The sequence below is a fragment of the Lepidothrix coronata genome, unplaced genomic scaffold (assembly GCF_001604755.1).
Source record: "Lepidothrix coronata isolate B3197 unplaced genomic scaffold, Lepidothrix_coronata-1.0 Scaffold38, whole genome shotgun sequence".
Classification (NCBI taxonomy): domain Eukaryota; kingdom Metazoa; phylum Chordata; class Aves; order Passeriformes; family Pipridae; genus Lepidothrix; species Lepidothrix coronata.
Window position 1 is genome coordinate 2614282 of NW_016690218.1, and position 25397 is coordinate 2639678.

General features: G+C 42.3%; 1 protein-coding gene across 2 annotated transcripts in view; it reads left to right on the plus strand.

Moving 5' to 3' along the window:
- The window catches only part of LOC108496251 (calpain-8-like), a 29795-nt gene that overhangs the window by 1695 nt on the left and 2703 nt on the right, over positions 1-25397 (plus strand). For both annotated transcript variants that reach the window (XM_017812776.1, XM_017812778.1), the window contains exons 2-18: positions 1201-1270; positions 9048-9166; positions 10259-10392; positions 10692-10860; positions 11759-11842; positions 12644-12729; positions 14093-14167; positions 15178-15338; positions 16041-16216; positions 17984-17995; positions 19633-19844; positions 20424-20460; positions 21118-21183; positions 22095-22152; positions 22658-22722; positions 23883-23951; positions 25235-25313. In XM_017812776.1, the coding sequence (XP_017668265.1) occupies positions 1201-1270; positions 9048-9166; positions 10259-10392; positions 10692-10860; positions 11759-11842; positions 12644-12729; positions 14093-14167; positions 15178-15338; positions 16041-16216; positions 17984-17995; positions 19633-19844; positions 20424-20460; positions 21118-21183; positions 22095-22152; positions 22658-22722; positions 23883-23951; positions 25235-25313 (1672 nt within the window). The remainder of the gene's footprint in view (positions 1-1200; positions 1271-9047; positions 9167-10258; positions 10393-10691; positions 10861-11758; positions 11843-12643; positions 12730-14092; positions 14168-15177; positions 15339-16040; positions 16217-17983; positions 17996-19632; positions 19845-20423; positions 20461-21117; positions 21184-22094; positions 22153-22657; positions 22723-23882; positions 23952-25234; positions 25314-25397) is intronic.

The following is a 25397-nucleotide window of genomic DNA, read 5'->3' on the forward strand; positions in this document are numbered from 1 at the left end:
ACTGGGAGGAAACCTGCTGGAGAAGTGCCCCCTGCAAAACAAATATCTGCTAATATCAACCCCTGTGACTGCTGCTTTGCGGACAGCGAGTGTTAGACGCTGCCACCACAGACTTATCTTCCGATTTCAGCAGTGAGTTTATAGAAAGAGAAAAGATGGAAAGTCAGCTGTGTGAAAGGTGTGTGTGGCACTTAGGAGTGGCTCAGAAAGGACAGGTGTCTAGGTGAGTAATAAGTCATATGCGGCTGACTGACACCAGGTGCACTGCTTTGGAGGGAGGAGAGAAAAACCTACAAAACCCCTATTTCTGTGTGGTGGGTAACCTGCTCCTGACTCCTATCCACCAAACAGAAGCAAAAAAGAGGTAGCTGAGATGCCACCTATTGCAAGAGGAAATTGGCTCTTTGTCACACACATGCACACAAGTAGTCCTGGGTTGCCCCTGTCTCTCCACAGGATGCTCAAAGCTGACAACTGCTGCTCTCTGTGAGAGCCAGTGACTGTCCTGAACCCTGCTTGCCAAGTTAGGCTTCCTATAAACTGCCCCTTGCTACCATCCAGAAGCTCGTGGAAAATGCTCAAGAAAACAGAGAAGGCTTTTGTCTCTAGAGAGACAATATTAACTTCCTAATATAGGCCATGAATTGTTGGAGAGCTCAGAGTTGGGACAGGAGTGACAGTCATTGCCATAACCTACTTGGCTGTCCCCAAAGGGCCAGGAAGAAAGGAGGGTTGTTGCTAATAAAAGCATTTGCGTGGTTGGCCTCCCAGGAAGCGGGGTCAGGGTTGGGGAACATCCTCCACGCTGTTGGCAGTGGAAACTCAGCAGAGCTCCAGTGGCACAGGCAGCAGCAACAGTCACAAACTCACTTGCACTGCTTGAACTAAAATCTCAGCAAGACAGAGTAAGTTGTAAATGCTGAGGCTGAATTTTCGCCTGTCTCCACAGTAGCAAAAATTCTCACTAACATCACCGACAGTCTCAAGTAGCAGGATTTGCCTCAAAAAATACAAGCAGTCCTCATTTTTTTACAGAAATGTTGTTCTGGGACCGTGTTAATCAGAGAGAAGAGAAAAGATATATTTTATAAGAAATGTTGAAAGTGTTTAATATTTTTTGAATATTGAAACAAGGAACAAGAAAAGGGAACTTCTCAGACCAGAAAGGGTGATGCAAACTCTGAAATTATGTCTTTTCAGGAATTATGTGCCAATCCTCAGTTTATAGTTGGAGGAGCTACCCGAACAGATGTCTGCCAAGGAGAGCTGGGTACGTACAGTGCTTCTGAATTTTGTTTTGTAAGAAGAAAAAAAATGCAGATTCATTTAAAAGTTTCTCATACACGGACCATTTTATTTTATTGGCCATCTCCCAGATGTAGTATGGAGAGAGGCAGATACCCAAGAAGGGGACCCATGTACCAGCATTGCTGCCTGAGACAGGGTATATATATGGGCTTGTAAGAGCTATGTCAAACTTGGAAGACACCAAACTGTCTCCTGGAGGAGGGAAGCTAATTATGTGGAGCAGAAGACTGGCTTGCTCTTGACATCTTAAGATAGAGTTGGCCACCAACCTAATCATGAGAACACTTGTGCCGAAGCAAGACAGTGGGCTTTGTGCCCATCCCAGCAAGAGCAGCTTCAAAGACTCTGGGGACAAGGGACACCAGGGAAATTTTCCCCTGTAGCCTAGTCCCTAGGGGTTTTTATCTGGGAGGCAGAGCTAGTTCCAGCCTCAGTTTCACACAAAACAAATACGCAACAACCAAGGAATAGAGCAGGAACTGGTTTAGTAGAGAGGCTGGGTCTATGACCATTTTGTGCCGAGCAGGGGGGTCCAGGCAGGAGTTAGAAACAAAGACCACATAATAAAAAATGAACAGAGCACATAAACCTCATAATATGATCCACAATGGCAAAATATTCCAAGGCCTTCATGCTGAATGCTCCTTCTGCTTGTACAGCATTTGGCATAGAGCTGCGAGTGGGGACAGGAGCAACCGGACACCAGCCACACCATGCAAAATCAGACAGAAAAGACAGTGTTGCTCAGCTCCCCAAATTAAGGCCTGATCCAGAGGAGATGTCTTTCAGGGAGCACTCATCCTCTCCTGGAGATCCATCACAGAAAGACTTTCTTACACGTTTTTCTCCAGTGCTTGCCGTTGACTTAACAGAGCTGCTGTGCAAGTGGCCAGAAGGGAGCTGTAAAGGGACTTGATCCCCCCTCAAATAGCTGCTGCAGCAGCTGCCTTCCCTGCCTGCCTCACTGATAAGATCCAGCTGCAGAAGACAGCAGCAGCAACCTCTCCTGACTACATATAGAGGCAGGAAGGCTGAAGCTCTTGTAATGAGAATTTGATAGATTAGACACAGAGAAATCAGCCTTTCTCCCTCCTGTGCTGCTAACTGCAGTACTCCTGACCTCACTGGTTTTCCAGCCCATCCATTGTGCAAATGAGATTCAAACAATTTCTGCAAGTCATTGGCAATAAATAATACCAATGCTGGTCTTGTAAACACAGCACCATTAAAGCAATTGCTGAAAAATTCCCTGGTGTGTGGGCTTATACTCCAAATGCTAAAAATAAGATGCCCAATCATATACTTGCTCCAGGATATTTATTTGGTGGATGCTGGGGAGATCACTTACTCTATGCTAGGAAAATGGTTCAGATAAGTAATAAGAGACATTTCTTGTCACCTTCTATTTGGGAAGTTTCTATAATAGCATTAAAACAAAAGAAGATCACATACCTGACATAAAACCTCATTTTCCTTGACAGTTTACAAGCTATAGGACTGAAGAATATTACCTATTCTTAAACTAGAAGAGGTCAATGTGTTATTTGTGTTTAGCCTGGAAACTGAATACAAATACTCTGAGTCCTTTTCTGCTTCTGTCACCTGCTGAATGTCTCTGTGGAGTCCCAGTTCTTTGTGCTCAATGGGCTTTCATTAGAGACTGCTGCCAAAATCCATCAAATAGTGGTAACAACAGAACTGGACCCAAACTCCTCCTGTGAATCTGGGGATAGTGTCTGGCTCTGGGTTTTCTGAGGCCAGCTTTTGGTGGGCAGTACCCCAAGTGCTAGTTGTGAAAGCTGCTCCAAACCTAGAAGAAAAGTCCCGAAATCTAATTCTGCTTTTATTAGGAGCTTGCTTTTCTCTCTCTTACTCTCTCACCAAGAAAAAAAAAAGATAATCCAATTTGTTTCTGTAAGGCTGCTTACAGTTGCTTCTACATCCACTGACCCTTCACAAAAACAAACTTCAGGCATGGGACTTCCCTTCTAGCATTCAGGTGTTTGCTTTACATCTCTGAGGCATACTAAGCTTTTCTGGTATTTGATCCAATACCTTGAATATCAAAGTCCTTGTTACTAAAACACTTCAATTGAAACAGACCCTGATTACATATTTACATAAGCCACGTATGTGACCGGTTAACAAGTCCTTGAGGGAAATAGAGCCTATTTTCAATAATCTTTTCTGACATGTTTCTTTTCTTTTAAAAATAAAACTGCAGGTCTGGGTTTATATGAACAAAAGGAACAAGAAAAAACAGAGTAGTAGTCTCACTCCATTAAACTTATTTCTTTGACAACAGTGTAAGCTAGATGAATATCAGCTTGGGAAGTTTGATGGGAACTTGAAAGACTTGAAATATTTTAAACGTTCTTTGAACCGTATCTTTTTGATAGCCTAGTAACAACTTGAAATGCAGTCACATAGTCTTAGTTATTAAAGGTGACTTATGAAGTTTTCTTGCAGCTATCTGAATAAGTTAACATTAGAACTGTTTGCAGAAGTTCTTAAGAAGCAAGTGACATAAATTTAATTTTAATAATATAAAACATACTGAAAACCCCTCAGTTTAATATTAGCTTTCCAGATCCACACTATTTATATTCATGAGCTGCCTTTTGTTCTGAATGCTCAGAGGCTACTCCAGGCACTGCAGCTCCTTTGGCCCGGGCTGTCAGCTGGAGGAGTCCCCTGAAGCCAAGGCAGATGCATGAGTTCACACCAGCTGAGGAGCCCACCCCATGCATGCTTTGTGCATGTCTTGTCCTACAGGCAGATTTAAAGAGATTACAGGTACAGAACAAACCAAAGCCTGACAGCTCTGAGATAGATCTGATACCTGTTGAGGGAACCTATGAAGCGGGTGTAGGTAGGACAGTACTTAATAATATTGGATTTGTTCACTTATTTTGCTGTTAGACGTTAATGTATGGCCCTTCTGACGTTCAGTGCCATGGCTAAGGGGCATTGGAGTTCTAGCAGATATATCTCAAAGCTGTCAAAAAATACATTCACTGAGAATTCTGAGACCTCAAAGAGAAGAAAGCCTGTTCCTTTGCTGGGTTCTCCTTTGCCTTTCTGTACACAGCTGCAGAGCATAATTCATTTCCATAGAAAACCTCAGGAAGCCTTTAGAAATCTCAAAGCAGAGGCAGTCTGCATTGCTATAAATGATAAGCTAGTGGGTCAGTGCTTCCTTGATGTCTGGTATGATGCCCCAGGTACTACGAGCTCTGAAGAAGGGCTTCCAGCAGAGACTAAAGCTGAGAGTCAGTGCTGCTTGACAATCCAGGAGGCAAGAGCCAGAGCATTGTATTTGGATCCCTTCTGAACACCAGGCACCGCTGAAATAGCAGTAAGCCAGAATACAGTCAGGACAGAAACACCTTTGTGCTGTCCAGTTAGATCTTGGTACCAAACACTTGGACTTTTGGCTAAATCTCACCATCTCTAGGTCAAAGAAGAGTTCAGATATTCTGTGTCTAGACACTTCAATGGTAGCTAAACAAAAACTGAGCACTGCTCTGTAGCAACTGAAACTAATCAAATTTCTCATTTATTTTATGGCCTCTGCAAGTGCAGCATGCTTGGGTAAACATCATCAATACAGAGGAGTCGCTCAGCTCCCAGGTCACTGAGGATTCGGTATTCTCTGCAGCAATTCGATTATCTCTCTAAACCAGGAGGTGACTGAGTAGCACTGAGAACACGAGCCATCTCAGTACATCTGTGAGCAGCAAGTGATTTTATTTCAAGTGCACTAACAGTCAAAGTAATTCTCTGTATATGGACACAGACACAGGAGCTAGGCAGAGCTAAGATTCATGTTTACCCTTTCCACCACAAACTCAAGGTCAGAATTGCTTAATTAAAAAAAAAAAATAAATTGCACTTTACGACCATTTCAAATAACTTCATATCCATGCATCGAGCTGGCTTCTTTTTTGGACATTCAGCAGCAACAGCAAACACTGTAATTGGCACTTGTCTGAAACTTCTGCTCATGATCTATGAGGCTGAGCAGAGGCAGCTATATGCCTATAGGTGATATAACTTCACAGGGCTAATGTTGAGAGGTTTTTTTAGAAAAATAATTCTTTTTATAAGCTAAAAGGCTACAACTTCAAACATGGAGTGAGCAGACATGCTTTTTGATATTGTCATTTTTCGGACTATAAGTTTACTGGAAATACATTCTAAATAATTAATTTAATTAATTGGTCAATTGGCCTCTTTTCCTTTCCCTCAAAAAAAATCACTTTTTTGGAAAGTAATAAAATAATTTTCTTACAGTTTGAAAGATTATTCATAACCTTTAGCTGAATCAGGGCAAGTTTGAGTGGTCCTATATAATTTGTCTATCTAGGGAACTTGTGCTGTTGCACTGTCCTTTTGTCATAATCACAAACAAAACTCCAAAATTTATTGCCCACAAAATTATGTTAAACTTTGAAAAAAGAAACATGGACTGTCAAGTTGTACTTTTTTTAGAACTAGTAATCTATTATCCAGTGGGGCTGAGAAAGCTTATTAATAGGCCATGATCCCATTGTGGTGTATAAGAAGGTAAGAGGCAAACTGTGCAGTTTAGGCTCCATTATGGAAGCTCCTTGATATGGACAGATTTCTACATCCTCTTTAATTTGTCTTAAAGTAAATATCACAGGAGCTTGAATGTCACGCATCACTGCTACATAAAGATGCCCCCAAACTATCTACATTCAGACACCCTATGCAAACCCTCATTTTTATCAAGTTACTGCACAGCAGCCAATTCCCACTTGGTTCCTTTTGGAAGGCATGGTTGATATTTGTTCAGGCACAAGCTTAGTCAAAGATATTAGGCCCCAAAGTAAGGTTTAGAGACAGGACTCTGCATTGCTTAAGTCAGGCATAGCTACTTTTAAGGCCAAGTTCACCACTGCAATTCTTCCAACACAATTCTTTCCAGGCTTGCTTTGAGCAGACTTGCCTCTAAACGCTTCCCTGGGAGGTTGGACTGCATGGTGTGTTTGAGAGAGGCAGGAGCACCCACATCACTCACTCTCCCAGACGATAAGAAGTTAATTCATACTGTAAGATAGCTGTAAAGGATTTCACGCTGCATTTGGCATCTTATGGGGTTGAGATTCTAAAATTGTTCAGTTCTGAGTCAGGGAAGTAAATAACATACTTAAGGAAACCCCCCTCATTTCACTGAATCTTCTGCCTAATTGCGCATCAAACATACACCATCTTCAGCAAAGCCTGCAGTAGTTTCTTGTTCACTGACTATAAAATCTTGGCCTGGACCAGGAAGGGGAAACCCTTCCATGTGTTGCACATTGGGAGAGCACCAACTTGTCACTGCTGTAGACCTTCTCTGGCCTCAGCGGGGGTGGAGGGACACGACAGGGACACCAGGGTCCCCCATCTTGCCATCTTCTCAGAAATAATGTTCTGCACTTCACAGCATACCAGGAACAGCCAGAGCAGCAACAAAATCTGGAGTAATTGAGAAAATGAGGATTTCAGTTCTAACTTGATACGGCTTTTCATCTTCCTCCTCTGAAAATCCTTTCCCCACACTTATCACCATTATTTCTACCTCTCCAAGGAAAACAAAATTATAACAGCTTAAGGCGTACACCTGTACCAAGGAAAACCTCAAAGAAATAAACACAAAGCAGATCTGATCTTAGACTCATTTTTTCCTACATCTACGTTTCCTTGGCAGAGGAGGTCCTTAAAGCCTTTTTTCCCCCACACTTTGTGCTCTCATAATTTTTCTTATTTTATACATAGGTACCTAAGGGTGGGAGGAAACTTCCAGGCCAGCTTCCTCTCCCACAGAATGAAAAATAGCTTGTAAAATAATTAGTTTGAAGATGAGCTTGAGAAGGTTTTTTGCTCATAGTTGTTCTAGAGGCTGACTCTTCTGGACTCTCTTTATGCACAGCACCAATTTTTCTCAATTTCCACTTTAAACATGTCACAACCCTTTTATTTTATCTTCTCTTCTACAAAGGAAATATTATCTTTCAACTAAGAGGTCTTGCCTCAAAGAGCTTTTCTGCAAAGGAGCATTTAACCTGCTTCACACTTCTTCAAACACCACTTGTATAGGATGAGCAGGACAATTTTTTTTAACCTCTTCTCATAAGAAATGCAGATGGATGGGGAGAAACAGGTAATCCAGCCATTTTCTGCCCCCTTCCAGCTTGAATGCTCTTTCCTGAACATGGCAGCCAAGATAAGGCAGAGCAAACCTGGGCGAAGGCTCAAGCAGCATTTCACATACTAATCCTGAGTTTTCCCTCCTCTTTGGAAATGCCTGGGCTGGCACAGTGGGTGGGTCACGGTTTTGGATTCATAATGCCATCAGCCAGCTCAGGTGGTTACAGGTCATCATACCAGGGGCACTTCTTCACAGGTGTTTCTGAAGTCCCTGCTTGCCTAACTCAAAACAGCTGCTTCTTGCTCAGCTCACAGGAGGCATCTGGGTACCCCCCAGTGGGGTACAGGCAGCAGAGAGCACCCAGTTCCCATATCTTACTTTTGCAGTTGTATTCATCATGACACTAAATCATAAAGTCTGAGTCAATATAAAGAATTAACTGCTACTCTAGGGTATTCCATCACGCTACAGATTAAACTCTTTCCTTGGTTTCTCAATTAGCTTATTTCCTCTGATGCAAGAGCTGTTATGCCAATTCCTTCTTCGGAATATGCACCTGCACAAAGAAACTATGTCTTGGCACAGATAATCCACAGGGAACCAGGAAAATGTTAGTACCTTCAGAGCAATTTTGTTTTCCTAGACTTTCTGCACACCTCAGAAATCATACAGAATCACAAAAGTTCCTCCTGCTGTTTGCAGTATGCAAACACTGCAAGAAACCTGTGAGTCACTGAGTTTCCCAGGGGCACCACCTTCTGCTTACTGGGCAACCAACCCAGCAAACAGCTCCAGCTGTGAGACACGCAGGCTCCAGGGAGGGCTGGGCAGGCCCAGCCTTTCCAGGATGAGGAGTGGGCCAGAGAAAGCACTCACCTCCTTGCAAAGGTCCCAGGAGACTTCAGCTTCCATAACACTCCCAGGCAAATCTCTGGTAGTAGTCCTTGTGTGCTGGTTCAAGTTCAGACCTTTGAAGAAAGGGTTAAGAAGAAATAGGCCCCCAAACGTTCCTGCTGTCCATTGAATATTCTCCAAAAGATAGGAATGGAAGTCCCACCGTCCTTCTATAAACAAGAAGCTTTTGCCCTCTTCCAGACATCTTCTAAGTCCTTCTCTCCCCTGGGTCTGCTGGCTTGAGTTTAGTCAAAGTGCTGCAGGTCATTAGCTGTGTCCTGCCCAGCCACGCTTTGCAACCCACATATTCCAAATGTCTTCCCCCTCTGGCTGCATTCTTGGTCTCCTGAGGGCATTAACAAGCTTAGCAAAGCAGCTTGTTTTCACAGCTTTATTAAAAAATCAAAATAGCAAAGCACAAACTAGACCATCAAAATTACCACCGTGGTCAGCCTCAGAGGCCCAAGGTACCTATGCGGTTTGGGTGAGTGGAAAACGAGGAAAAGAGATAAAAAACAAAGGAAGAATGGATTGCTGAACCAATACTGAGTCTGGCAGGACCATGCACAGCTCTTAATGCTGGCATTTTAGTCTAGGTAAGAGTGTGACTTAATGGTGTGGGGATCAGCTTAGCAAAACCCCTATTTATTAATGAACTTTTCTGCCTTGTAACGTGTGTTTTTAGGTGATTGCTGGCTCCTAGCTGCCATTGCATCTCTCACTTTGAATCCAGATGTTCTGTACCGTGTTGTTCCCAAGGATCAGAGTTTCCAGAAGGACTATGCTGGAATCTTTCATTTCCAGGTATCTATATGAACAGAGTATTGAGAATAAAAGAGGAAAATTCTAGTATTTAGCCAGAAGCAGATTGTTTTGGGGCTTTTTGTAACAAGCAAAATAGTCAAGAATTACAGTGTGTAAGTGAAATTGATGGAGGAGAGGGAAAGAAAAGAAGAACAGAGTTAAATAATATTAAATGAGACCTGCTCACTGGCTAGGCTCTGCTGTCTTACAGCTGATAGGGCTCTGGGGAATTAAACAGTTTTTGTAAACTCAGCTGAACCATCAGGCTGTGTGAGCCCAAACCAAACTCTGTTGCTGCCAACTGTTGAGAGTGAATTCAGGTTGATGTGATTCCTTCTCCTCCCCTCGCTGTGGTTATGCCTGTATTTCCTTGTCTGCAGACCCAGTGTGTTGGGATTTAGCCAGCCTGCTTTGAGTAGAGGTTAGGCTCAGGTGTGAGCAGTGTGGATTCACCCTGCAAAGTGAAAGGAGCTGGTCTGGTGAGGAGAGGATTTATAAAACACATACCTTCTACCAGCTCACCTTAGAGTGTTACAGTGTGAATTATCTTCTCTCCTTTCAGTACTGCATCAAATTCTAGAATAAATATTGCTAGCTTTGAGGCCAAAATTTAGCATTAGCAACGTTTCACATGTTTCCCAGTATTTACAGAAGGGATTAGCGCTATTGAGTGCTTCCCCTTCAGACGACCCCTCCTTGCAGCATTTTTGCAGGGGAATTGTTTTTTCTTCTTAAGAATTGAGCCTTAAAACAGTTTAGAGTAACCTGTCTACACACTAGCTTTCTGGACTCTCCACCACGTAAACTCTGCATGGAGCACAGTGAGTGTTTTTGATGTTATGTGCAACAAGATGCCGTTAATATTGTCTATCAGCAAAATTTAATATAGCATTAAGAAGCCTGCTGAACATTCCACAGGGCTGGGAGGAGTTTGCCTCTATTACAAAGGAGGGGAATCCAACATGGGAATGAAACCTTACAGTGACTTATGCAGGAGGAACTGATGACAGGTGAAGGGGTAGGAGGATGGTAGTGTGGAGCTATTATGGGCACACCAGCACTCACCACCTTTTTCTTTCTTCATTTTGTCAGTTCTGGCAGTACGGGGAGTGGGTGGACGTCGTGGTGGATGACAGGCTGCCCACCAAGAATGGGAAGCTGGTCTTCGTGCACTCGGAGGAAGGCAACGAGTTCTGGAGCGCTCTGCTGGAGAAGGCCTATGCCAAGTATGGTGGCTAAGCAGGAGGCAGCACTCCTGGGTGTGCAGCTGTTGGTGGGCCAGGCATTGTGATGTTAGTCACCACACACTTCATTCAAATGCAGCCCCCATTCCACCCATTATTTACAGTTCCCTCTAGGTCCATAAAGCGTGTTGCCAACTGTCTGTTTCAAGGGGCTTTAATTCTGGTGCCCCTGATAATCACCCAGACTGAGAGATACTAAATGATAAATCCTTCTTTCTGCAGTGCCTTGTGCTTACAGGTGGAGATGATCCCTTGAGTAGGTCTTGTCATCTCTCCCACAGGTTGAATGGCTCTTATGAAGCTCTCACAGGAGGGTCCACTATGGAGGGCTTTGAGGATTTTACTGGAGGCATCTCTGAGTCCTATGAGCTCCGGAGGGCTCCTTCAAACCTGTTCCAAATCATCCAGAAGGCTCTGAGAGCTGGGTCGCTGCTTGGCTGCTCCATCGATGTAAGAGACTGACAAAGCTTTACTCTCTTTCCTCCTCTTCTCAGGATTCAAGTCCATACTGTAACAAAAGCTCAGATCAATGTTAGATGTAGGTAGGAAGGTCTAATATAAAAGCAAACCACAATTAATGTCAGACCTTTATTGATTTCAGTAACAAAACCTTCGGATGAGGTTCTAAATAACCATCTCTTGTCATGACTCCCTATTTACAAGACAGCGTAGGATAATGCCTAGAACCACCAACTGCTCTTCTGTACTGGTCTTCTTGAGCTCCATTTTCATTCTCTATCTTTTCGCGTTCAAATTTTGTGTAATTTCAGCTCCAGACACTCAACTGCCAGAGACAAACTCTTTGAGACACTTTGTTGGAGCCTGTAGGCTGATTCTGGCTTTGGTTTTCAGTCCTAAAGATTATTAACACCTGTAATACAAACACTCTCAAGTTACAGAGGATGTTTGAACATGTTTTGGAAATTTCACATCTTTCACATCCTGTTTCATTATCTTGTTTGAAATCCTGGTATATGGCATATAGAATTACCAGAGTTCAAAGTTTGATATATTAGATCTTGACTGAGGCAGGCTAGGCCTGTGCTCATATGAATATGTCTTTGCAGATGACTGGGTCTGTAGCCTGAGCTGGGAGTTGGATTTAGATTTAGATTTCATTGTACGTTTTTGAATTTCTTCTGTGCTAGGGCTGCATATTAAGGGACATGAAACCGTAGAGTTGAGCTTTTGCTGTAGATCTCACCTTTATTTAATATACTTTGCATCAAGAATGTTGGCATTCATTGTGCATACCACTTTGGATGTCTTCCCCCATATTAAGTTGTTCATGAAAGTCGAATTCATACACAATATATAGCCATAAATGTGCACACTTTTATTGCTCCAGATAACTGCTGCGGCTGAAATAGAAGCAATCACAAGTCTGAAGCTGGTAAAAGGACATGCTTATTCTATCACTGGAGCAGAGGAGGTAAGCCAGCCTCTCTGGGGCCATCGTGCAAAACAGCTTGGGGGTGCAATACTGCAGTGCCTTCAACTTTCTGATGTCTTGCTGTGACTGACCAAATGAAAATGTTGCTGTCTTATGCACCCTCTTACAGAGAAAAAAAGGAAGTACCTACAATACTTAGCTGGGTCAGAAGCTCTGTGCTTGTAGTACAATGTGCAGTCAGCAACCTGTATTGTACCAATAGGCTGGGATACAACATGTAAAGGTGTGCCAAGCTGTTACCAAAATGGAAGGTACAGAAAGGAGAAGCAGGAGAGTAGGCAGCCATTTCCCACGTGTTTATACTGTGCGTGGGAGCAAATACTTTACCAGTCAGCATTGACAGGAAAGGAGTAAAAGTCTCTTTCATAAACTCTGCTGTTGGTCTCACCTTCACAGTGAGCCCCAGATGTTCCTGCTCCTCTGAAATTGGAATCATTACAGAGATGTCCATGCAGATAACCTCTTTCCAACCTTACCATGTTGTGCAATGTCTTCCGCTTTTGAGGACATAGATATTCTGCTGTTTTGTAGCTCATGTTTTTCCTTGTGGGTTGCTGTCATGGTATGAAATGGTGAGTGCTGCAGCTAATGGCTCACTTGGTGGCACAGGATAATGTAAAATAAGGGTGGAAGGCATCTAGGTGTCTTTTAACTGTTGCAAATTGTAATGGACTGCATCACTCAAGTACAAATCGTGTTTTATCCTGTGTGAAAAGCAATTGCCCTGTGATGATTGGAATAATGGAAGTGCTCAGGTTCTGTTTGTTGTGGATCTTTTAGGTATATTACCGAGGACGGCCAGAGAAACTAGTGAGGCTTAGAAATCCCTGGGGTGAAGTAGAATGGACTGGAGCTTGGAGTGATAAGTAGGTTTTTATATGTCCCTACTTCTCTGTCTTTGGTGTATTTTGGAATCTATTAAAAATTAAATTGGGACTATGCAGTTAATCCAATCACAAAGCACATTTAGGAGAGATACTAAATCAGTTGGAATAAAACACTATTAATTTATTACCAGGGTTAGCTATTGATCCATTCTGTCCAGTGGGCATTATTACCTGCCTCAGGCAGAGCTTTCTAATAAGAGAGAACAGCCCTTCTTTTACTTGTGAGCAGCCCAATGCAAACCATACCCATCTCATTTTGCAGGACAACTTTTCTCAAATTGATCCTACCGATGGTGCCAGGACCTTAGTAAAATATACAAACCAGTCCTATTCCTGGGAGTTACAGCAAGGTTAAACCATTGTGCCTCTGCTTCAACTCTTAAGGTTGCTTGGCTCCAAATCAGACCAGTATTTGGTATCTACTTCAGAATCTTGAAAAAAATAGGGAGGTTGACTAACCTAAGGACCCAGAAGTTTGAAAATCCCTCCGAAACTGCCTGGGCTTCAACTGTCTTGGAATCTCAGGAGTGTGACAGTGACAACACCTCTTTTATTTTTGTATTTAGAATGACGTAAATTTTACTTTCTTTTGGGCCGCAATATATTTTTTCTGCAACACTTTGAGATTTCAGTTTCCTGTCCTGACTGACTGCAGCCTGGGTGCTGATGTATCATAATTAAGGATAGAATATAGAGATAAACATTACAATTAGTCTTACTTTTATCAGAGCTGCTTTGCTCAGCCCCAAGCTAAGGTGCCTCAGGCACACACACATGCCATATCCTGATTTTGTCACACCTGTTTTACCATGGGACAACTCTGCTGAGGCAGGTGCAGAACTGCATTGTCACGTGAAAGCAGATCAGAGCAGAATCCATCTTGAGCAAATTAACATCAGAATGGGAAGAGAGCAATTCTGTGTTCTGCAGTATATTTTCTAATTCCACCTTTTTGCTTTCCAGTTCTTTTGTGACCCCAACATGGACCTTTTATTTTTTCCCTAGGGAGAATATCAGGCACTCCAACGTATCTTTCAGTGGAGAAGCTCTGACTGACTTTCAGGCTGTGAATTTCCTAATCCAGCCCTTCTGCAATGTTTGTACATTCTGGCATCTGGCAGGGATGATTCAATTTAATGCTTATTTGTTGCAAATGTGGTTGCAGTCTGATTCCAGCTCAACATAGTCAGTTTGCAGTGTGTACTGTTATTTGGAGGGGCACAAAGTGTATTTGTTGAAGAAATATATACTCCTTTATCAGCCTAAGAAGGCATCTTACTCCAATCTCATTGTAGAATAAAATGCAACAACTGAACAGCTTGCTTTTGTGCTTTGTCTGCAGTGCTCCTGAATGGAATTATGTTGATCCCAAACAAAAACAGGCTCTGGATAAGCAAGTAGATGATGGAGAGTTTTGGTGAGAATTGTTCATTTATCTTACTGTTTTGGACATTTTTTGTGCTTTAGGCAGTCCTTTTAGTTGGATGGAGAAAAACTGCCAGCACCAAGGGGGTTAATAATGACGTGTGCATTGTTAGACTCTTATTTATCTCCCTTTTTATTCAAATATTACCTTTTATTAGAGCTTGCATAACTCGGTGCTTATCCAAAATATAGAGACCAGATGGTAATAAAATTAATGAGGTGGCAAGAATGAACCTCAGCTGCTCTACATTTTGAGGTTTGTTTTTTTTTGTTTTTTTTTTTTCCTAAATGCAACACACTAATGAAAAAGTTCAGATTATTAGCTTGGGAAGAGTCTGTTTACTCAGACCTAATAGAAAGCCTATCCTATCCCAGTTATTTGATTATATGGATCAGTACTGAACCTATATCACTCTGTCCTAGACTTGAAAGATAAACGGCCACTGTTTTCCAGTGCAATCAGCGATGTGGGCCATAAGGCACTGGGAAATGAGAACAGACCTCTGCTTGCAGCATGAAGCAATCAAGGTCTGTCACTCATGCAAACCTACTAGGAATGGTGAAAACAAACATCAAAGATAGGACTAAAGCAAAACACCAAACTGAGACTGCTTTCCTACAGAGTGATGCTTTCACAAGGGCCAAGTCTTACTCCCTTTAAATGGAATCTCCTCGCACATAGTGTTTCACCAGTTTCAGTGAATTTACTTATGAAGCATGATCCATGAGGGATTCCCCCAACTGGGGATGACAAAATGGTATGACTGAGCCCATAATGTGTAACAGACATTGAGAAAGACTGTCTCCAGAAGATACACCTCATTTAGGGAGTGGGTAATTTTGTTTCCCAAAAGCCAGTTCCGAGTTCCAGAGTTCAATTAAATGTGGCTTTGGGCAGCTCTGTAGTACCAACCTTTGCTACCCTGTTCGGAGAGGTGCCCAGTTGCAGTTGCCTCATCTGTTGCAGGTTGATGGACTAACCCTGGTCTTTTTGTGTGCCAGGATGGCGTTCGCAGATTTTCAAAGACAGTTCTCCCGCCTTGAGATCTGCAACTTGACTCCTGACACACTGACAAGCAACGTGGTCAATAAATGGGACCTGACCCTGTTTAATGGACAGTGGAGACGGGGTTCAACTGCTGGGGGCTGCCAGAACTACCAAGGTGAAGACCCAGCCGAATGGGCATTTGATGAAATCCCAAACAAAACATTTGAAAAATAAATGCTTGTGAGCTGAAGGAAGCTTTGGTGGGAAGGGCTTGGAACAGCAGCAATTTCTGTGGGGTTTAGACAGTAAGCAAAAGCTTGGCAGTCTAAGTGGAGATCTAATTCACGCTTATTTCCTCATTGGGGATTACCAACCCACTAAGCAGTTAATTTGTGGCTATATTCTTCTTTTTTCCTCTGCCTGCTCTTCCTGCTTACATTGCTTTTGCTACTGGCTGGAGTAATCCTCTGAAGGGTTGGGCAGGCCAGGAAAGTAACACAGTTCAGTGGCAGTGCTGTTTCCCATTCATTTTCAGGTTAGACCTCTGGAGAGGCTGTCTGGCATCTGGCCCTCTTGCAACAATAACACCCTGAGCCAAGGACATTTCCTGGAGATAAATGACTGTCTGGAATTAACGGCTCCTCCCAGCTGGTCATTAGTTCCCAGGAAATACTTTGGTGCTTTGATTTCCCATGGCTCCAATGGATACTCAGCATAGATGTGAAAACATAAACCCATATACCTCAATGGAAAGAACTGGAGAAACTCCAGGCAAAAGTCCTTCCAAAGAGATATTCTCTGTAGATCTAGTGACAGCCATCTTGGCTACAATGACAACAAAGTCTTCTCCTTTTTGTCTTCCCTTGGGAATTCTTAGCAACATACTGGACCAATCCCCAGTTTAAAATCCGGTTGGATGAACCAGATGATGACCATGAAGGGAGTTTGAATGAGCCGTGCTGTACTATACTGGTGGGCTTAATGCAGAAGAACCGCAGGAGACAGAAGAGAATGGGAGAAGGTCTGCTTAGTATTGGTTATTCACTCTATCAGGTAAAGTCTGTTCCTGATTTTAAAGGCTTTATTCCCTGTTGTGTTACGTTGGAAAAGAATCAGCAATGTGTTACGTCTTGACATTCAGCACCAAACTTCAATAAGAACTGGATTTTGAAAAATTATTCAATTTCTTCTCCCCTGTCTTCCTGACCCACATAATATAGGAAGATTCAAATAAATCTAGGCTCAATTTTTGTCCCACTTTACAGGATGGCAATGTAAAAACTAGAGGCAATAATTTAGCTACAGTCTCGTTGAGAGTCTTACAAAATCTGAATGAGGGCATGGTCAGGGTGCCTGGCAATTCCAGATAAGTGTTTCTGATTACAGCCTATCGTTACCACTCAGTAGTCACTTTCTTTTTCATTATTATTTTTATTAAATTTATTATTAATAAATGTATTAATTTTTTTTATTCATTGTCTACCATATGCTATTGTTCTGATTCAGTAATTTTGGGCCTTTTTTTTTCTGATTTTCCTGGTGTTGCTTCTGTCTCTGAAAATATAATGTAGGGGGAAAAAATCTACAGTGTAACCTCTAATATCTGTGATGTGAGAGGGGAGAAGCAAACATAAAAATTTCCAACCAGTACTATCATTCCCAATATCATATGTGGAGAAAAGCAATTAGATGTTGTATAGATTCCACTGGATGAAGATCATTAGCCAGCACGGGTTGGAGCAGGTGGGAATGGTTGACTTTTGCTAATAGACCTTGTGCAAAATGGTTCAAAACTAGGAAAGGTTTTCCCTGGTGCCTAAGTGTCTTCATGCACACCTGGTTCTCACTGAGCACATGGGGCTGCCACCTCCGTGGTGCCAACCACTCTCACCTATTGGCATTTGAATTTGCACATTATGGATGTCTGTTTGCTTGTATCACTGAATACAATGCTGAAGAACCTTTTGTGCTTTGCATCTAATCTGTTCCATCTGCATCCTCTGTGATCTTATCCATCGTAGACTCTTGTCACTTAAGTGAGTCTTAAGATGCTTTTGTAAGTCATGTAGCTCAAAATGCCTACTGACAATAACTGTAAGTGCACCTGTCATCCAGCTCCTTCCTTCTGATAATCCTGATGATTATAGGGGACAACACCTGAGGTCTCTAGGGGTCACTCGGGTCCCACAATCATTGTATGGGTGATATTTTTGAAGGCTCTTTCAGGTCTTGGTAGGACATTCTCTTTGGCTCTCACTGGAATCTGTGCTCTCATGATGACTTAATTAGTTTCAAAATGCTACCTTGTATTTGGAGATACAAGTTAACATAGCAATTTAGTTAATTTAAGAAGGGCTAAATCTTGAAAATTGCTACTTGTTATAATTGCCTCACAACAATCTCATCATCCTCAGGCTGATTCCAGTATCATATTCCAGTAACAGTAGACCAGTAGCTTTTAGGTCTGCTGTAATAAATTCTCTGGTTTTTGTTGACAAGGTGGGGCTAACTTGTTGACCTTCCTGACTGAGCATTTAAAGGCTTACTCAAATATTTCCAACCATCAGTGTAATTCACCACCGTGTCTGGAGAAAAACAATTAAATATTCTATAGATTCCTCTGGATGAAAATTCTGTTTTTCTTTTGGAACAGCTCTAGGACAAGATAGAACTTCAAGTATATCTGATATTATAATATGTGGTTGTAAATGAAAATTAAAAAAATGTGTCTGAGGGAGGCTTTAGCCAACTTTTTTTCCCCTACTTTTAGATGCAGGAGTATAACAGCCCTTTAACACTGGCTCTTTCCCTTCCTTTCAGATTCCTCAAGAGGTATGTAATTTCTGCTGAAGACTTCTAGCCTCCAGATGGGCACTTCCTGTTGCACTGGAGAATTTAGCTGCCAGGAAGACTTCTTCCTTACTAATGACATCTCACTGGACCAGTGTCTCAAGTTCTGAATAACCATTTTCAAGGGACTGGGGCACAAGGATTTTTTACAGATATCTGACTCCCAATCTTGACCTCATTTATACTTGTTGAAATTTGGTTTCCACGAAGTTTGTATAACAGAGGTCAGAATTTGTCTGTTTAGTTCAGGTGAAGGCAGAACAGGATCTCTGCACTCTAAAATGTAGCCGATGTTGCTTAGAAGAAATACCAAACTCTGTGGATCCATTCCTTTTACAGTTCTGAGCTGAGGGCTCCTGGTAATGAACAAACCCTGCTCAACTTTCCCTAATCCTCCCAGATGTCAATACTGAGGCAAGGAGACTTTTCATTGCTGAAGAAAGAGACCCCAGGGGTGTCTGGCAGGAGGAATAGCCTATACTCATTACTGAGGTCCAGCAGCCTATGCTGCCAATTTTTCTTTGTCTTTTCAGCCCTTTTCCTCTCCCAGTAAATGAATGTGTGGCCATGTAGCAATTAAGTGTGTTCTTTTAGCAACCTTGCAAATGCAAAGGGAAAATCAACTTTATATATTGAAAAAGATATGGATCTGTCTTCTTAATCTTTGTAGCTCTACTTAGCTTAATATTGACTGAGGGGAAAGGATGGGGCTGTTAAATAAATACCAAATTTGATCTTACCTTCAGAACAAAAGAGGAAAAAATGCATATTTTTCTACAGTTTACAGTGGAAAAACTGATGATTATACAATGTTTAGTAACATCTCTGTATGCTTTGGTCTTAGACAGAAACCTTATCCCTATGCAATGCTTCCCACCCTGTATCCCACATAGCACTTTTCTTGTGTCATTGAATCACACATTTTGAAAGACATCTTTGTGCAGCAAAAGTCATGAATAGGAGTTTTATAGCAGAGATGTTATTCTTACACTACTGTTTCTTTTTATGTCAGTGTTTTATTTTATGAGCTGTGCAACGTTTCACTTCCTTAAGAGTATATGGGTATTAAGGAAAAATTAAGTACTGTTTTCTGCAAAACTAATAGAAGTTGGGTAAACCATCTAATGTGGCCTCAGAAGTCTCACCCTTGTGACTACTACTCTGTCCTGTTTGCTATTTTTTTTCTGTCTGTTTAAAAAAATCAGGGACTGCAATTCCTGTGCAGTTAGGAGATTTATTACATACCATAAACTGCTCAAAAATATTCTGAAACAAACAGGCTATGAAAGCAAAAAATGCTTAAGACACAGACAACTTACAGTGTACTAATTTGATCAGATATGAGCACACATTATGATATTTCTATTTATTTTATATTACTAATTGTAACAAGGCATGTGAAAAGATAATCTTTATAGAGAAAGATCCTTGCCCTTTCTAATTCTCTGCCTGTTTCCCATGACAGAACCCTGCTGGTTATCTTTGTGCCATCACTCACAGATTTATTGTTTTACGTGAAGAAAAACTTGAGCTGGCTTTAAAGCACTGAAACCTAAATAGGGTGACTGGCTTACCAGGGAATTGCCAAATGGTTCCTAACAAAAACACGTTTCTCACAGCTGGAGAATGACACAGAGATTCATGCAAGCCGTGCATTCTTCACAAGGCACCAACCAGCAGCCAGGACTGATCCTTATATGAACCTGCGTGAAGTTTCGTGCCGCATGAAGTTGCCCCGGGGAGAGTATCTCATTGTGCCGTCCACTTTTGAGCCTTACAAAAATGGAGAGTTCTGCCTGCGAGTTTTTGCTGAGAAATGCGCTAAAACACGGTGGGTACCTTCTCTGTAAAGCCTCCTCTTTTCCTGGTGAGGCACATGAAGGAAAAGCTTGGATGTTGCACCCACACTCTATGCTCAATCTTTCCTCTTAACCAGCAAAATAGGCCCATTTCTAGGACTAATTTTCTTACCTAGTCTACCATATGTGACACACACACCCATGGAAGAGAGTGATGGCTCTTCAGATGGCCTCCACAAAGCACTCAGGTGGTAACTAGATCCCTCAGGTTTGTGCACAGTTAAAGAGTGCAGGATCTGGGAGCATGATGATGAGGAGGTGGTTTTAAAAATGTTTGTATCAATAGCAGCCATTGAAGGAAAAAACAGGAGTCTGAATGCAAGACAAGAACAACAAGGCAGGATTTCCCAAGGGAAATACCTTCAAAGAATTGGGGCAAACAGAGATGGGGGATGGGGAGCATGGGAAGCAGGAAACTTGGGGGCTTGTTCTGTGCATTTGTTAACACCTTATAGTCAAACAACTTGTTTTGCTAATTATTTTAAAGGTAAGATTTTATAGTAGACTCATAATTTCTGGTTGTTTTATTTTTTTCTTTTCTTTTTCCTTAGGATGATGGGTGATGCGGTGTCTGCAAAACCATATGAGGTTAGATGATTTAACTGGGCAGATTTTTTCTTTTTTTTCTTGGCAGACTTTTCCTTCATAATGGAGGGTAAAACAGGAGCAAGACTTCAATTTCTTACCTGACCTGGGGTTACAGTATGTTTTTATGCTCAGGAGAAATATTTTTTATTTTTGGAAGTTCTTTTCATATATCCGTGTCTTAGTTTCGCATTCATGTACCTGGGTCACGTAGCACAGAAACTGCACCCTTGTAGACTGGGCTGGAACACATTAGATTGTCTTTCCCTCTAGCACAGGTAGGAGAAGGCAGGAAGGGCACAGAACGATCCTTCCCATAAAAACAAAATCTTCCTGAAGCCTGAGAGAAACTGCAGAAACAGACTTCCAAAGAATTGCTGTGGCCGAGTGCAGCAAAGTTTTCCCTGTGGCTATTTTATAAAACTATCTTGGTAGAAGGAGAAAACTTTTTCATCAGCCTTAGGAAGTATTTACTCTCAAATAAAGCCAGCCCCTGGCTGCTCGTGATTTAAGTAGTGCCTCTGTTTTGACAGGACTGCAGAGCAAGTGCTCCTTTGCTCTTGCTATGAATGCACCCCTGTACAGTGTCTTTATGATATCCACAGCTCGCTTTCTAGAACCACCTTGTTAACCACACTCTTGGTCATCTCTGTCCTCTAGCCTTGTGTCTATAGCAAAGATATAGATGATGAGTTCAAGACTCTGTTCCAAAAGCTCTCTGGAGAGGTAAGTGGATTAAAGTGAACAAAAAAGACGAAGACCTGTCTGTTAAGATTATGCAAATATTTGACTTGCCAATTCCTTTTGCTGACTGGTCTTCAAAAAAACCAAGTATTTCTCCCCTTTTATTAACTCACAGCTTCAGTTCAATTTATTTTACAATAGAGAAGATTTTCTACATTGTTCCTCTTATTGGTGCAAAATGTGATTTTTCCCCTCAGTAATGCAGGGCAGGGAATAACTTTGAAAACAGGGGTGATAGAAGTGAGGACTGTAAAAATATTATCCCATGGTGAAATAAATTACCTGTGGAGTTATCGTATAATTCTGACAATTGCCTAGCTGGCCAATTCCTTCCTTTTTCTTTAGCCCCAGGAATCAGAAAACTGTTGGCTGAGCTTTTTCTCTATTTATTGTATTTGAAAAATAGTATCTACAAAGCCCTGCTGAGCTAGCCTGTGGCTGTCACGTCAGATTTTCTCTTAATGAACAGGTGGCCACTGGTATCAGAGAGGGAAAACATCTAGTTAGTTTAAAAGACCTTTTTGAATTTTGAGAGGGCAATTTTAGTATTGTTTGGTTGTAGTTTTCATACATGGAAAATCTCAAATGTTCTCCTGAACCTCTTTATTCAGTCAAAACCTGTTAAAAAGTTGCCGTTTACTGGGTCATGTCACTATAGCACCTAACAAACCACTTATTTCCCACTTAAATGCCCAGAAAATATTAATTGTTTTTGAAGATCTTCTCCCTCTGATATCTGAGGGTAAATATATAGTGTTAGAAAAAACTTAAAGGGTTTACATGCCCTAGATATGGAAGGGAAATAGTCTCTGAATATCTGACATCAAATGAATATAGCTTGTTTCAAATAATTTTTGTGTTGATACCTGAAGTATGTCTTGATTTCTGTTCAGGACTGTGAAGTGACTGCAGTTGAACTTCAAACTATCCTAAACCGGGTTTTGGCAAAGAGTAAGTAACATTATGTAGTTTCCCTTGGATGGAGCTGGGAACAGGATCTCTGCTGACAAACCCCAGCTCTGTCAGCTAAAGGTGATGAAAAACTGAGTTTGTGTCTGCCCACAGCTGAGTTCCTCCTGGCTTGTAGAACATCTAAATATGGGGTTGGGGGGGCAGTGGAGGTAATACTACCTGGCGCTCCCCTTTGGAGTGCTGCCAGAAGATGTTCTGCAGAGGCACAATGTTCCCTGTACTTTCTTTGGGGAACCACTGTGGGAGATGTGGATAGATAAAGGCTCAGCATCACCAAACCCAATAGCATTCCCTCCCCCTATGCCAAAAAAAATAAAAGAAAGAGAAGCCATATTAATCAACTGAAGGGAAATAGTGGAAGAAATGGCAGAGCATTTGCTTTGCTGCCAAGATTTTAAGGTGGCTGACATCTCCAAGGTTGACTGCAGAAAAATATCTCTCTAAAAGTATTTCTGACTTGGACTTTTACTTCCTTTTTGTACAGGAAAGGATGTTAAAAGTGATGGATTCAACATTAACACTTGCAGGGAGATGATCAGCCTTTTAGATGTATCCTTTGAAGGTCATTTCACCACCTCTAAGGTTTCTGGATCTCCTTTGCAAAACTCCCTGACAAGATGGGCTAAGTTTACACTTCAGTTGTCTAGCCACATGGCTGAAGGCAAAAAATTCAGCCAAGCAGCTCTATCACTCAGGGTGGCAGAAACCCAAACCATTTAACAATCAGCTGCTTTTCTCACCTTCTCTGCATGTCTCATTGCTTAAACTTTTCCCTAAAAATAGGAGGGAGAAGAAACAGGGACTTTCTGGCTGGATGCACCTGATGCTTGTCAGGACACAGGTTTTAATCACATCCTCATCTCTAAGTCAGGTCCAGCTTATGGAGCACTGAGCTTGCAGCAGCAGAGACAGCCTGGGGAGCCTTCCAGAGGGGGAAGGCTACAAGTGCATGCTGTGCCTCCCTCCCTTCTGCTCAGCTGGGAGGACACATGGGAGCTAATAAGGTTTAAGTAGCCAAGGGAAAAGGAGAGGTCAAACACATGTGCTAGTGCTCCTTTGATGTGCTGAGAAGGTGCACTGGGAGAGTCAAAACCCATGCTGCCAGGATCATGCTAATGTTGGTCTCATGGTATGGTCATATTGAGGCCAGCAGGGATTAGCTGTGGATCTTGTGGATAACTGGCCGTTAGGAGAAGGCTCCCCAAGCTAATGGGAAACTCAGTAAGTACAGTGTCATGGACTCCAGATCCCCGTTTCTGCATAATTTCCGACTGGAAGGGATGTTCAAGTCCCTGAAGGATGAGGAGGAAGACTTTAGCCTCCTATTGACTCTCTCTTCCCCTGCAGTGCCTGCCTCTGGTTTCTAAAAATTGTCCATTGTGAGGCCAGTCTTTTTTCCCTGAGGACTCTAATCTACTGTTAACTGTAAAAAATGTGAGTGGATCTAATCATGCTTATATATTTAGCAATCCCATATATCATTCCTTGAGAGTGCAGATAGCCTAGAAATTCTTGGCATGCCTCTAGCTAAGCAAATGTAAAGCTGTGGGCATGTCTGTGGGAGATGGAGATGCATTACAAATTAGAACTAAACTGGCATTAAGATGACACTGTGATGGGTGATATGTTTTTATCAGAAGTGATTGTTCTCCAGTTTTGTTAAGGATAGAGGAATCCTGATTTTTGAACTATGCCTTAACATGGCCCAGACTGATGGGACCGGCACCTTGGGACTTCTAGAATTCAAGACACTTTGGATGAAGATTCAGAAGTATTTGGTAACATAACATTTCTGACTGTCTCACCTTCCCTCTCAGCTCTGAAGTACAGATCCAAAACTGAGATAGGGTTAAACCATCACAGGCAGAAATAGTTTGAAGTCCTCCTTCTCCCGGCTGGAGTTTGCTCCAGGCCTCTGAAACACCACTCATTCAACAGTGCACAAGCAAATTCTCTTTCTCCTTGGCCCCACCACTCTCCTTATGGAAAGACAGATTAACACTCTTTCATTGTTGGCAAAGACAGCTCTCTCTGCTGCCTGCTCTATTAAAGCTCATATGAACATATCTCTGCTGTTGCAATATGCTGCATTGCTGGCTGGGCATAAGCAAACACAAGAAACATATTTTTAGGACCTACAGAACCCTGTTTTTTATTTTTTAAATCTTGTAGAAATGCTGAATTATTTTTCTGGCAGAGCATTTAATATCCCAAGAAGTTCACCTAGAATCAAGCAATCTAAAGGAAGGTCAATTTTGCACCTTCTTTGTGTGACATCCCTTTCAGACAAGCCTACTGCCACCACACTTGATGCTGGTCATCACAGAGCATCTGTCCTGGAGTTTGATGAGGCCCTAGCTCTATCCTAGGGATTGTCAGAAAAGCAAGCATTGAGACCCAAATCAAGTATTATCTGTAGGTCTAGGTGGCATCTAATTCTGGATAATAAACACACTGGCAGTAGGAAGCATCTGTCATCGTGTCCGAAACATGAAGCAAAATGAACTTTCTCTCTTGCAGTGTTTGCCAAATGATGGGTATTTTCCTCAATGGCCTGTCTGCCACCATATAATATGAAGGCAGGCAGGCTGCCAGCCCATGGGAACATGTTTCCCAGTCTGCCTTGCTTGCCAGCTACTTGAAATGTTTCCCTTCCTCATTAATGTTTCAAAGAGTAGGAGCTTGGGCTGGTAGGGGCAACCCTTGTCCCAGCCATCAGAAACCCAAGGCTGTGCCTGCACAACGGTGACTGTGGACACAGCAGAGGTGGGCATGATTGTCCTGGCGTTAACCCTGCATTAATCTAGCTACATGAGCAGGGAGGATGGCACAGCACAGACTGCAGAGTGGACTAGCAAACCAAGGTTAAACCTTAGAGGAGCCCTCTGGTTAGTCCATTTTGGCTTCTAACCCCTGATGAGCCTTGTGTTAACATGTCTTCACTGCTGCTGTGACCCAGCTGGGAAAGCCCAAGCCTGCCTCCCTGTGCCCACACCATCACATTGCTGCGTGGGCACACACAAGTGCCCTCTCCGTATTCCCTTCTTCCCCTCTGCTGCAGGCAATCTATAAGAAAGTGGACAGGGACTACTCTGGTACCATGGACTCCCATGAGATGCGAAATGCCCTCAGAGAGGCAGGTGAGTGTGCTGCTCGGGAACACTGCCAGATCACCAAACATTGGAAGAACAGTGGAGACTTTTAACGGCTTTTCTTCTCTCCCG